This window comes from Cuculus canorus, chromosome 26 (genome assembly GCF_017976375.1).
Source record: "Cuculus canorus isolate bCucCan1 chromosome 26, bCucCan1.pri, whole genome shotgun sequence".
Taxonomy (NCBI): Eukaryota; Metazoa; Chordata; class Aves; order Cuculiformes; family Cuculidae; genus Cuculus; species Cuculus canorus.
Window position 1 is genome coordinate 3,576,228 of NC_071426.1, and position 13,802 is coordinate 3,590,029.

At 62.1% G+C, this 13,802-nt stretch overlaps 1 protein-coding gene across 1 annotated transcript; it reads right to left on the reverse strand.

Moving 5' to 3' along the window:
- Positions 1–191: 191 nt before the first annotated feature.
- Positions 192–8,572, reverse strand: SFTPB (surfactant protein B). Its single transcript, XM_054089003.1, has 8 exons — positions 8,415–8,572; positions 7,318–7,436; positions 5,500–5,568; positions 5,280–5,405; positions 4,100–4,198; positions 2,627–2,920; positions 424–513; positions 192–329 (listed from the first exon to the last, which is right to left on the reverse strand). Exons 1-8 carry the CDS (start codon positions 8,467–8,469, stop codon positions 294–296), a joined length of 888 nt encoding a protein of 295 aa, XP_053944978.1. The 5' UTR covers positions 8,470–8,572; the 3' UTR covers positions 192–293.
- Positions 8,573–13,802: the final 5,230 nt, after the last annotated feature.

Genomic DNA, 13,802 nt, shown 5'->3' on the forward strand with positions numbered 1-13,802 from the left:
CCCCTGTACCCCCCCCCCAAATTAAAGCCCCCCATTTCTATTTTTTTAACCCTTTTTTGGCTTCTTCTCTTTTTGGGGTGACACGAGGCGGGGGGGGGGGGGGGGGGTTGGAACGGGCACTTTTTTCACAGCTTCAGGAAGATGCAAAAACCACAACTGCTCTCTGAGAAAAGTAAGCGCACCCCCCCAAAAAAAAACCACCCCCAAAACTGAGGGAAACTGAGGCAGAGCAGAATCCAAGCTTTATCTTTAGGGGATAAAGGTTGCGGGGGGGGGGTGTCTTTGTGCCCCCCCTAATTCCAGACGTGGTCGCGGCAGTGCTGCAGGGCCTGGGGGAGAGCGAAAAGGGGAGTTGGGGGGGCCAGGACCCCCCCTTTTTTTTTGTGTGTGTGTCCCCCCCCTCCAGTATTGTCCCCAACTTACCCGGCAGCGGCGAGCGGCGGCGGGGCTGGAGCACCAGTAGAGCGGCCCCAGGGCACAGGGAGTGGCGTTTGGGGACAGCAAGGGGACATCCTGGTGGGAGGGGGGGACACACAGGGGTCAGGGGGTTCCCCTGGTGACCCCCCCAAAGTGAGGACACCCCCCCTTTTTTTGGGTCCTCAGGGTGGCGCTGTGGGCAGTGGCGTCCCCCTGGGTGGGTGACATCTATGAGGGGTCCTGGATGTGGTGGCACCTGGACTGTGTCCCCCCCCCCCTTTGTGAGGATGTGACATCCATGGGGACATCGGTGTGTCTTTTGGGGGGGGAGATACCTTTTGGGGACCTTATGGTGTCCCCAAGTATTGTGACACCCCATGGAATTGTGGGACTGGGACACTCTTTGGGAGCCCAGTGTGTTCCTCAGGGCTGTGACACCTTGGGGACACGTCCCTTTGGGGCAGTGACACTGTTTGGGACCACAGGACGTGTCCATTTGGGGCTGTGACACCTTTGGGGACATCAGTGTGTCCCCAGGAGCTGTGACACCCCAGGACGTGTCCTTTGGGGCTGTGACACCTTGGAATGTGTCCCTTGGGGGCTGTGACACCCTTTGGATATCCACTCTGTCCCTTGGGGCTGTGACACCTTTTGGGACATCAGTGTGTCCCCAGGAGCTGTGACACCCCAAGACGTGTCCTTTGGGGCTGTGACACTTTGGAATGTGTCCTTTGGTGCTGTGACACCCTGGATGTGTCCCTTGGGGCTGTGACACCTCAGAATGTGTCCCTTGAGGCTGTGACACCCCGGAATGTGTCCCTTGGGGCTGTGACACCTCAGACACGTCCCTTAAGGCTGTGACACTTTGGAATGTGTCCCTTGGGGCTGTGACACCTCAGAATGTGTCCCTTGAGGCTGTGACACCCTTTGGATCTCCGGTCTGTCCCTTGGGGCTGTGACACCTTTTGGGACATCAGTGTGTCCCCAGGAGCTGTGACACCCCAGGACGTGTCCCTTGGTGTTGTGACACTTTGGAATGTGTCCCTTGGGACTGTGACACCCTTTGGATATCCAGTCTGTCCCTTGGGGCTGTGACACCTTTTGGGACACCTTTTGGGACATCAGTGTGTCCCTTGGGGCTGTGACACCTCGGAATGTGTCCCTTGGGGCTGTGACACTTTGGAATGTGTCCCTTGGGGGCTGTGGCACCCTTTGGATCTCCGGTCTGTCCCTTGGGGCTGTGACACCTTTTGGGACATCAGTGTGTCCTCAGGAGCTGTGACACCCCAGGACGTGTCCCTTGAGGCTGTGACACTTTGGAATGTGTCCCTTGGGGCTGTGACACCCCAGGATGTGTCCTTTGGGGCTGTGACACCTCAGATGCGTCCCTTGAGGCTGTGACACCTCGGAATGTGTCCCTTGGGGCTGTGACACCCCAGGATGTGTCCCTTGGGGCTGTGACACCTCAGATGCGTCCCTTAAGGCTGTGACACTTTGGAATGTGTCCCTTGGGGTTGTGACATCTCAGAATGTGTCCCTTGGGGCTGTGACACCCTTTGGATCTCCAGTCTATCCCTTGGGGCTGTGACACCTTTTGGGACATCAGTGTGTCCCCAGGAGCTGTGACACCCCAGGACATGTCCCTTGGGGCTGTAACACCTCAGAACGCGTCCCTTGGGACTGTGACACCCCAGGACGCGTCCTTTGGGGCTGTGACACCCCAGGATGTGTCCCTTGAGGCTGTGACACCCTGGAATGTGTCCCTTGGGGCCATGACACCCCAGGATGCCCCTTGGAGCTGTGACACTTTGGAATGTGTCCCTTGGGACTGTGACACCCCAGGATGTGTCCTTTGGTGCTGTGACACCCTGGGACGCGTCCCTTGGGGCTGTGACACTTTGGAATGTGTCCTTTGGGGCTGTGACACCCCAGGACGTGTCCGTCGGGGCTGTGACACTTTGGAATGTGCCCCTTGGGGCTGTGACACTTTGGAATGTGTCCTTTGGGGCTGTGACACCCCGGACGCGTCCGTTGGGACTGTGACCCCCACCACATCCCGCAGGGGACACATTGGTCTCCCAACAGCTGTCACAACCCCTCCTGAGGTCACATCCCTCGGGGCTGTGCCACCCTCGGCTGCCCCCCATCCCCTCCTTGGGGACCGCGTCCCCGCTGTCCCCCCCCCCCCTATCCTTTGCCCCCCTCTCACCTCTGTGCCCTCAGCCGTGACGTCCCCGAGCGCGTCCCCTTGGCGACAGGACAAGAGGAGGTGACAGAGCAGGCGGGGGCCGAGGCGGCCCAGCAGCCCCTCGAGCGCCAGCGTGGCGTAGCGCTGCGCCAGGCACTGGCACGCGCCCGCCACCACCGCCGGCAGCAGCCGGCACAGCTCCGCCGCCGCCGTCGCCACCGTCGCTTTGGGAACGGCGGCTTCGAGGCGCGCCAAGAAGGTGCGGCACAACCAGCAGCGCGGCAGCGGCACCGGGAGGGTCTTGTTGGCGGCCACCTGGGGAGGGCAAGGACACGTTGGAGGGGCTGCGGAGGGCGTCTGCCCAACGAGGAGACCATGGAGGGCCTCCAAAGATGGCCGTGTTTGTGGCCAAGGAGGCGGCTATAGAGGGGTCTGTGGGAATAGCACTAAAGGGAAGCCCATGGAGATGCCTACAGAGCCACCCAGAGATGTCCGTGCCTGCTGGACCACCCATGGAGATGTCCGTGTCCATTCTCATGCCCACAAGGCCACCCATGGAGATGTCCATGTTCATGACCACTGAACCACCATGGAGATGTCTGTGTCCACGTTCGTGCCCACTGAGCCACCCATGGAGATGTCCATGCTTGGCTGAGCCACCATAGAGATGCCTTGTGTCCATGTCTATGTTCCCTGAGCCACCCATGGAGATGTCCATGTTTGTGCCCACTGAGGCACCTATGGAGGTGTCCATGTCCATTCTCATGCCCACAAAGCCACCCATGGAGATGTCCATGTCCATGTTTGTGTCCACTGAGCCACCCATGGAGATGTCCACATCCATTCTCGTGCCTACAGAGCCACCCATGGAGATGTCCGTGTCCATGTCTATGTTCCCTGAGCCACCCATGGAGATGTCCATGTCCATGTTTGCGCACACAGAGCCACCCATGGAGATGTCCGTGTCCATGTCTATGTTCCCTGAGCCACCCATGGAGATGTCCATGTCCATGTTTGTGCCCACTGAGCCACCCATGGAGATGTCCATGTCCATGTTCGTGTCCACTGAGCCACCCATGGAGATGTCCATGTCCATGTTCGTGCCCACAAAGCCACTCATGGAGATGTCCATGTCCATGTTTGTGTCCACTGAGGCACCTATGGAGGTGTCTATGTCCATTCTCGTGCCCACAGAGCCACCCATGGAGATGTCCATGTCCATGCTTAGCTGAGGCACCCATGGAGACGTCCATCCCCATATCCATGGCCACCAACCCACTGTTGGAGATGTCCATCCCCACATCCATGGCCATTGACCCACTCATGGAGACGTCCGTCCCCATCTCCATGACCATTGACCCACCCATGGAGATGTCCATACCCATATCCATGACCATTGACCACCCATGGAGATGTCCATCCCCATCTCCATGCCCACTGACCACCCATGGAGATGCCCCCGGGCACCCCCCACGCCAGCGCTGAGCTCCGTACCTGCAGGTGGGCCCCGAGTGCCGTGAGCGGGGACAGAGCCGGGTCCCCCCCGGGCTTCCTCGGGCACAGCTCCAGGTGGGCACAGATGGCCGAGGGCTTCTGGGGGGACAGGGAGGACACCCCGAGGTGGCGTGGGGTCCCCAGGCACCCAGAGGTGTCCCCAGATGGACAGTGAACCCAACACCTTGAGATGTTCCCAGATGGGCAGTGACCTCAATGTCCCCAACACCCCAAGGTGTCCCCAACACCCTGAGGTGTCCCCACATGGGCGGTGACCCCAGTGTCCCCAACACCTCAAGGTGTCCCCAGATGGGCGATGACCCCAATGTCCCCCAACATCCCGAGGTGTCCCCAGATGAGTGATGACCCCAGTCCCCCAACACCCCAAGGTGTCCCCAGATGGGCAATGACCCCAGTGTCCCCAACACCCTAAGGTGTCCCCAGAAGGGCGATGACCCCAGTGTCCCCAACACCCCAAGGTGTCCCCAACACCCCAAGATGTCCCCAGATGGGTGATGACCCCAGACCTCCCGGCACCCTGAGGTGTCCCCAGATGGGCAATGACCCCAGTGTCCCCAACACCCTAAGGTGTCCCCAGAAGGGTGATGACCCCAGTGTCCCCAACACCCCAAGGTGTCCCCAACACCCCAAGGTGTCCCCAGATGGGTGATGACCCCAGACCTCCCGGCACCCTGAGGTGTCCCCAGATGGGCGGTGACCCCAGTGTCCCCAACACCCCAATGTCCCCCAACACCCCAAGGTGTCCCCAGATGGGTGGTGACCCCAGTGTCCCCAACACCTCAAGGTGTCCCCAACACCTCAAGGTGTCCCCAACACCCCAAGGTGTCCCCAGATGGGCAGTGACCCCAGTGTTCCCAACACCCCTAGGTGTCCCCAACACCTCAAGGTGTCCCCAGATGGGCAGTGACCCCAGTGTCCCCAACACCCCGAGGTGTCCCCAACACCTCAAGGTGTTCCCAGATGGGTGATGTCCCCAGACCTCCTGGCCCCTCGAAGTGTCCCCAGATAGGTGGTGTCCCCAGACCTCCTGGCACCCTGAGGTGTCCCCAGATGGGTGGTGTCCCCAGACCTCCCAGCACCCTGAGGTGTCCCCCGGCACCCCAAGGTGTCCCCCGGTGTCCCTGTCCCTCAGCCGCAGCACCCATGGGTGCCCACTCACGAGGTGTCCCTCAAGGTCGGCGAGGAGGAGGTTGAAGTACTCGTGCACGAGGTTCTGGCAGGGTTTCACCAAGGTGGGCACCGACAGCTCCTCACACTCGTGCCGCAGGAAGCCCTCCACGGCCACCTGTGCCCACGGCCACCATGGCACCCGCGCCGGCACCAACGGTGGCCACCCCACGCCCACCCCACGCCCACCCCATCATCCCCTCGGTGGGCACCTTGGTGGCCGACGCGTTGACCATGTGGGTGAGGAGGGTGATGATCTGTTGGCAGTCGGAGCACATGTCCTGCAGGAGGGGACACGGGGACGTTGGGAGATGGGGACACGGATGGGTGGTTTGGAGAAGCGGGGACATGGGGACACGGGGGAACGTGGACATGGATATGGGAGAATGGGGACGTGGGACGTGGTGGACGAGGGACGTATAGGAGAATGGGGACATAGTGGATGTGGGACATGGTGGATGTGGGACATGGTGGACATGGGACGTATAGAATGGGGACATGGGGGACATGGGATGTATAGGAGAATGGGGACATAGTGGACGTGGGACATGGTGGTCATGGGACGTATAGAATCGGGACATGGGGGACGTGGGACATGGAGGAGAATGGGGACGTGAGGGACGTGGGACATGGAGGACATGGGACGTATAGGAGAATGGGGACATGGGGGATGTGGGATGTGTAGAATGGGAACATGGGGGACATGGGACATGGCGGAGAATGGGGACATTGGGGATGTGGGACATGGAGGACGTGGGACGTATAGAATGGGGACATGGGGGATGTGGGACATGGAGGACGTGGGACATGGGGGACAGGGGACATGGAGGAGAATGGGGACATGGAGGACATGGGACGTATAGAATGGGGATATGGGGGACGTGGGACATGGAGGAGAATGGGGACATAGTGGACGTGGGACATGGAGGACGTGGGATGTATAGAATGGGGACATGGGGGATGTGGGACATGGAGGACATGGGACATGGGGGACAGGGGACATGGAGGAGAATGGGGACATGGAGGACGTGGGACGTATAGAATGGGGACATGGGGGATGTGGGACATGGAGGAGAATGGGGACGTGGGGGATGTGGGACATGGGGGACGTGGGACAAGGTGGACATGGGATGTATAGAATGAGAACATGGTGGACGTGGGACATGGAGGAGAATGGGGACATGGGGGACATGGGATGTATAGGAGAATGGGGACATAGTGGACGTGGGCCATGGGGGACGTGGGCCATGGGGGACGTGGGACATATAGAATGGGGACATGGGGGACGTGGGACATGGAGGAGAATGGGGACATTGGGGATGTGGGACATGGGGGACGTGGGACGTATAAGAGAATGGGGACATGGGGAATGTGGGACATGGGGCACAGGTGTGGGGCCATGTTGGTGTGGGGCCATGGGAGGGACAGGACTGGAGGGGACACAGGTGTGTGGGGACAAAGGGAGGCGCTATAGGGACATGGGGGGAGGGGATGAGTGGGGGCTGTGGGGACATTGGGGACATCGGAGTGCTGTGGGGACAAAGAGGAGCTTGGGGAGATGGGGGCACGGGGACACGGGGGGGCTGTGGGGACACGGGGGTCTATGGGGACATTGGGGGGACTGTGGGGACTTTGGGGGGCATGGGGACACGGTGTGGCTATGGGGACTTTGGGGGGGCTGTGGGGACATTGGGGGGTATGGGGACATTGGGGGGCTGTGGGGACATTGGGGGGGCTGTGAGGACATTGGGGGTATGGGGACACAGTGTGGCTATGGGGACTTTGGGGGGGCTGTGGGGACATAGGATGGGGTAGGGGGACATTGGGGGGCTGTGGGGACATTGGGGGGCACGGGGACACGGGGGGGCTATGGGGACATTGGGGGGGCTATGAGGACATTGGGGGGGCTGTGGGGACTTTGGGGGTTATGGGGAATTTGGGGGGGCTGTGGGGACTTTGGGGGGGCTGTGGGGACATTGGGGGGGTTATGGGGGGGGGTTTGGGGGTGTGTTTGGGGTCGGGGCTCTCACCGTGGCCGGGGGGGCCGTGGCGGGGGGGGCGCAGAGACCCCCACACTGCAGCGCCGTCTCCCAACTCCGGCAAAGGACGTCGGGGGGACCCTCACAGCCCCCCCTGGGGACCCCCAACCCTGCGGGGCCATCAGCACCCAGTGCCCACCCCCAACCCCCCCCCCACCCCGGCATATGGGACCCCATATGGGGGGGGACACACCCCCCAGGGCCCCCCCCCACCCCATGGTGCCCCCCCCCTTATCCCTCTTGGGGGGTACCCAGGATTCAGGGACCCCCCCAATCCCCCCCCCAGCCCCCCCCATGGTGCCCCCCCCCCTTATCCCTCTTGGGGGGTACCCAGGATTCAGGGACCCCCCACAATCCCCCCCATCCCACCCTTATCACTCTTGGGGGGTACCCAGGATTCAGGGACCCCCCCCAATCCCCCCCTTATCACTCTTGGGGGGTACCCAGGATTCAGGGACACCCCCCCCTCCCAATCCCCCCAGCCAGATTTGGGGGGGCACCCAGCCCTAGGAGGGGGCACCCAGATTTGGGGGACCACTTCGCTTGAGGGATGCACCAAGATTTTGGGGGAGCACGCAGATTTGGGGGTGCACGTAACGATGGGGGGGCACCCAAGTTTGAGGGTGCACCCAGATTTGGGTGATATACCCATCTCTGGGGGGGTACGTAGCCCTGAGGGGTCACCCAGATTTGGGGGTGCTCCCAGCTCTGCAGGGGGGGTCACCCAGATTTGGAGGTGCACATAGATTTGGGTGATGCACCCATCCCTGGGGGTCTACCTAACCCTGGGGGGGTCCCCCAGATTTGGGGGTGCTCCCAGCTCTGTGGGAGGATCACCCAGATTTGGGGGTGCTCCCAGCTCTGCAGGGAGGGTCACCCAGATTTGGGGGTCTACCTAGCCCTGGGGGGGTCACCCAGATTTGGGGGTGCTCCCAGCTCTGTGCAGGGGGGGTCACCCAGATTGGGGGTGCACCTGGCTTTGGGCGTCCCCGCTGGGGTAGCCAGCTTTGGGGTGAGGGTCGCAGCTTTGGGGGTGCTCCCAGCCCTGGGGGGGACAGCCGTGGGGGTTTTGGGGTGCGGGGCCGTACCTGGGGCGCAGAGCAGGGCGAGCAGCAGCGGGGCGATGGCGGGGGACGCGGCCATGGCGGGGGACGATGGTGGCACCGCCGGACCTCGTGGGCTCTTATGGCCCCGCGGGTGCGGCCGTGGCACTCGGCCAGAGCCAGGGGACACGTGTGACACGGACACGGGGACACCGCCCTCACCCAACACCCCAACACCCCCCGGCACCGTGTCCCCATCCCGTACCCCCACCAGTGTCCCCATGTCACCCTGTGTCACTGTGTCCCCCTTGGCCGGGTCCCCACTAATGTCCCCAAGTCCTCATCCTGTACCCCAACCGCTGTCCCTGTGTCCCCACCACTGTCCCCATGTCACCCTGTGTCACTGTGTCCCCCTTGGCCGGGTCCCCACTAGTGTCCCCATGTCCCCATCCCGTACCCCTATCACTGTCCCTGTGTCCCCACCACTGTCCCCATCCTGTACCCCTATCACTGTCCCTGTGTCCCCACCAGTGTCCCCATGTCCCCATCCTGTACCCCCATCACTGTCCCTGTGTCCCCACCAGTGTCCCCATGTCACCCTGTGTCACTGTGTCCCCCTTGGCCAAGTCCCCACTAGTGTCCCCGAGTCCCCACTAGTGTCCCCATGTCCCCATCCCGTACCCCCACCACTGTCCCTGTGTCCTGTACCCCCACCAGTGTCCCCATGTCACCCTGTGTCGCTGTGTCCCCCTTGGCCGGGTCCCCACTAATGTCCCCACGTCCCCATCCCGTACCCCCACCACTGTCCCTGTGTCCCCACCACTGTCCCCATGTCCCCATCCCGTACCCCAACCACTGTCCCTGTTTCACCACCACTGTCCCCATGTCCCCATCCCGTACCCCCACCACTGTCCCTGTGTCCCCACCACTGTCCCCATGTCCCCATCCCGTACCCCAACCACTGTCCCTGTGTCCCCACCACTGTCCCCATGTCACCCTGTGTCACTGTGTCCCCCTTGGCCGGGTCCCCACTAATGTCCCCACGTCCCCATCCCGTACCCCCACCACTGTCCCTGTGTCCCCACCACTGTCCCCATGTCCCCATGTCAATCTGTGTCACTGTGTCCCCCTTGGCCGGGTCCCCACTAATGTCCCCATGTCCCCATCCTGTACCCCCATCACTGTCCCTGTGTCCCCACCACTGTCCCCATCCGTACTCCCATCACTGTCCCTGTGTCCCCACCAGTGTCCCCATGTCCCCATGTCACCCTGTGTCACTGTGTCCCCCTTGGCCGAGTCCCCACTAGTGTCCCCGAAGCCCCACTAGTGTCCCCACGTCCCCATCCCGTACCCCCACCACTGTCCCTGTGTCCCCACCACTGTCCCCATGTCCCCACCCCACATCCCCCATGGTTGGGTCCCACTGGGGTCCCCCCCCAGTGTCCCCATGTCCCCATCCCACCCTGTGTCCCTGTCCCATCCTTTGTCCCCATGGCTGGGTCCTCGCTGTGGCATCTGCAGTCACCGTGTCCCCATGTCCCTGTTTCCCCCATGTCCCCCTCGTCCCACGTTCCCATTCCTTTGTCCCCCCATCCCCTATGTCCCCCCAATGTCCCCATGCCTCTGTCCTCCCCCCTACATCCCGTGTCCCCATGTCCTGTGTCCCCAAGACCCCATTTCCCGTGTCCCCCCTTATCCCATGTCCCCATTTCCTCCATGTCTCCCCTTGTCCCATGTCCCCATTCCTCTGTCCCCCCTCCTACATCCCGTGTCCCCATTTCCCCTGTGTCCCCCTCTCATCCCATGTTCCCATTCCTCTGTCACCCCCGTGTCCCCATGTCCCCTGTGTCCCCCCTTGTCCCATGTTCCCATTGCTCTGTACCCCCATCCCCTATGTCCCCATGTCTCCCCTTGTCTCATGTCCCCATTCCTCTGTCCCCCCCATGTCCCATGTCCCCCACGTCCCCCCTTGCCCCATGTCCCCATGTCCCCATTTCCCCCATGTCCCCAAGTCCCCCACGTCCCCCCTTGTCCCATGTCCCTATGTCCCCATTTCCCCCATGTCCCCCCTTTTCCCATGTCCCCATTCCTCTGCCCCCCCCACATCCCCATTTCCCCCATGTCCCCCCACCCCCATGTCCCCATTTCCCCCCTCCCCAGCCCCCCCTGTCCCCCCACCCCTGCTGCCCCCCCATTCCCCCCCCCCCGGCAGCACCCATGGGTGCGCCCCCCCCTCCCTTTCCCGTCAGGGCTCTGAGGAGCCGCTCCCCCTCCTCCAGTCGAGAGCCCTTCAGGGGTGGGAGCGGCCGGGGGGGGGGGGGGGGTGTGCAGGGCTTGGGGGGGTGAAAGGGGGATTGGGGGGGAGCAGGGGCTGGGGGGGGCAGAAATGGGGGGAGAGGGGCTCAGAGGGGGTGAAAAGGGGCTTAGGGGAAAGGGCTGGGGGGGCAGAAATGAGGGGAGAGGGGCTTGGGGGGTGAAAAGGGGCTTGGGGGGGGCAGAAATGGGGGGAGAGGGGCTTGGGGGGTGAAAAGGGTCTTGGAGGGGGGTAGAAATGGGGGGAGAGGGGCTTGGGGGGGTGAGAAGGGGCTTGGGGGGGCAGAAATGGGGGAGAGGGGCTTGGGGGGTGAAAAGGGTCTTGGAGGGGGGCAGAAATGGGGGGAGAGGGGCTCGGGGAGGGGAAGGGGCTTAGGCAAATGGGCTGGGGGGGCAGAAATGGGGGGACAGGGGCTCGGGGGGGGTGAAAAGGGTCTCGGGGAGGGGGGCAGGAGCTGAAAAGGGATCAGAGGCCGAACTGGGGGTCCCCCCTGGGTCGGGGGTGGGGGCAGAGGGTCACCTGAAGGGGGAGCAGGGGCTCAGGCTGGGGGTGAAAAGGGGTTCGGGGGGTGGGGGGCAGCAGGGTCTCCCCTGGGGTCCCCCTTGGTCAGGGCGGGGGGTCTCCCCTGGGTGGGGGGCAGCGTCACCCGTGTCCTCCATGTCCCCATGTCCCCCTCCTTGTCCCCCATGTCCCCATTCTCATCCTTCATGTCCCCATCCCTGTCCCCTGGAACCCCAATGCCCCCCATTGCACCCCACTGCACCCACTGCAAGATAAAAACCCAGCCAAAAGCCCCCCCAAAACGAAACTCAGGGGACACAGAAGCCATAAGGCCCCCCCAGACCCTCACTCAGGGGGTTCTGAAGCCAAAAGTCCCCCCCAGATCCTCACTCAGGGGGTTCTGAAGCCAAAAGGCCCCCCCAGATCCTCACCCAGGGGACCCTGAAGCCAAAGGCCCCCCCAGATCCTCACTCAGGGGACCCTGAAGCCAAAGGCCCCCCCAGATCCTCACTCAGGGGGTTCTGAAGCCAAAAGGCCCCCCCAGATCCTCACTCAGGGGACCCTGAAGCCAAAAGGACCCCCCAGATCCTCACTCAGGGGACTCTGAAGCCAAAGCCCCCCCCAGATCCTCACTGAAGGGGCTCTGAAGCCAAAAGGACCCCCAGATCCTCACTCAGGGGACCATGAAGCCAAAAGCCCCCCCCAGAGCCTCACTCAGGGGACCCTGAAGCCATAAGGCCCCCCCAGATCCTCACTCAGGGGACCTTGAGGCCAAAAGGCCCCGCCAGATCCTCACTGGGGGGACCCTGAAGCCAAAAGGCCCCCCCAGATCCTCACTCAGGGGACCCTGAAGCCATAAGGCCCCCCCAGATCCTCACTCAGGGGACCCTGAAGCCAAAAGGCCCCCCCAGATCCTCACTCAGGGGACCCTGAAGCCATAAGGCCCCCCCAGATCCTCACTCAGGGGACCCTGAAGCCAAAAGGCCCCCCCAGATCCTCACTCAGGGGACCCTGAAGCCATAAGGCCCCCCCAGATCCTCACTCAAGGGGGCCCTGAAGCCAAAAGGCCCCCCCAGATCCTCACTCAGGGGACCCTGAAGCCATAAGGCCCCCCCAGATCCTCACTCAGGGGGCTCTGAAGCCATAAGACCCCCCCAGATCCTCACTCAGGGGACTCTGAAGCCAAAAGGACCCCCAAACCCTCGCCCAGGGGGCTCTGAAGCCAAAAGGCCATAGAACCATAGGAGAGTTTGGGTTGGAAGGGACCTTATAGATCATCCAGTTCCACCCCCTGCCATGGGCAGGGACACCTCCCGCTGGATCTGCCCAAGGCCCATCCAACCCAGCCTTGGACACTTCAAGGATGGGGCAGCCACCACTTCCTTGGACAACCTCTTCCAGGGCCTCACCGCTCTCATGGTGAAGAAATTCCTCCTTTTGTCCAGTCTAAATCTGCCCCTCTGCAGTTTATCCCCATTGCCCCTCATCCTATCACCATAAACCTTTGGAAACAGCCCCTTCCCAACTTTCCTGGAGCTCCTTCAGGCACTGGAAGGTCACTATAAGGTCTCCTCGGAGCCTTCTCTTCTCCAGGCTGAACAACCCCAACTCTCTCAGCCTCTCCTCGTACAGGAGGTCCTCCAGCCCTCGGATCATCTTCGTAGCCACCTCTGGACCCATTCCAACAGTTCTATGTCCTTCTTCTGTTGAGGATTCCATAACTGGACACAACCCTCCAGAGGAGGTCTCCCAAGAGAGGAACAGAGGGGCGGAATCCCCTCTTTCCCTGCTGCCCACGCTGCTTTGGACACAGTCCCTTCCAACCTAAACCTTTTGGTGACTCCTGGAGGGGTTCCAGGCCAGGTTGGATGGTTCTTGGAGCCCCTGATCCAGTGGGAGGTGTCCCTGCCCATGGCAAGAAGGTGGAACTGGATGGGCTTTGAGGTCCCTTCCAATCCAAACCATTTGATGACTCCTGGAGGGGTTCAAGGCCAGGTTGGATGGTTCTTGGAGCCCCTGATCCAGTGGGAGGTGTCCCTGCCCATGGCAAAGAGGTGGAACTGGATGGGCTTTGAGGTCCCTTCCAACCCAAACCATTCTATGACTCTAATCTGGGCTTTTCTGTCCCTCCAACCTCGCTGTTGTCACAGCATTTCCCATCCAAGGGCTCCAATTACTTTACAATCGTTCATTACATCGCTCGGCGGAGCACCCGCGCTGCGGTCAGGGCGCGGGGCTGACAACCCCGGAGCCACCGACGCCGTTTCTGCCTCCGCGCTGACTCACGCTATAATCTCCATCAATTAATTTTTGACTCAAGCTTTAATTGCCTCACTCAACTGATAACTATTCACGCCACGAGGCAAACGCTTCCTGCGTGGCCGGGATGGCAAACGCTCTGCCGGCCCGCGAGCATCAGGGTTGCGAGGCGGGATGGGTTCCCTTGGAAGGGTTTCGGTTTGGAATGAGAGGATGGTTTGGGTTGGAAGGGACCTCAAAACCCATCCGTTTCCACCCCCCTGCCACGGGCAGGGACACCTCCCACTGGATCAGGGGCTCCAAAGCCCCATCCAACCTGGAATTGAACCCCTCCAGGGATGGGGCAGCCACTAATTCCC

Excerpts from the sequence above, each read along its gene's own strand:
- SFTPB (XM_054089003.1), bottom strand. The coding sequence starts at position 8,469 with ATGGCCGCGTCCCCCGCCATCGCCCCGCTGCTGCTCGCCCTGCTCTGC. Across the intron at positions 2,921-4,099 it reads CACTCGGGGCCCACCTGCAG|GTGGCCGCCAACAAGACCCT; the intron begins GTACGGAGCTCA and ends TGCCCTCCCCAG. Across the intron at positions 330-423 it reads CCGCCGCTCGCCGCTGCCGG|GCCCTGCAGCACTGCCGCGA; the intron begins GTAAGTTGGGGA and ends GCTCTCCCCCAG.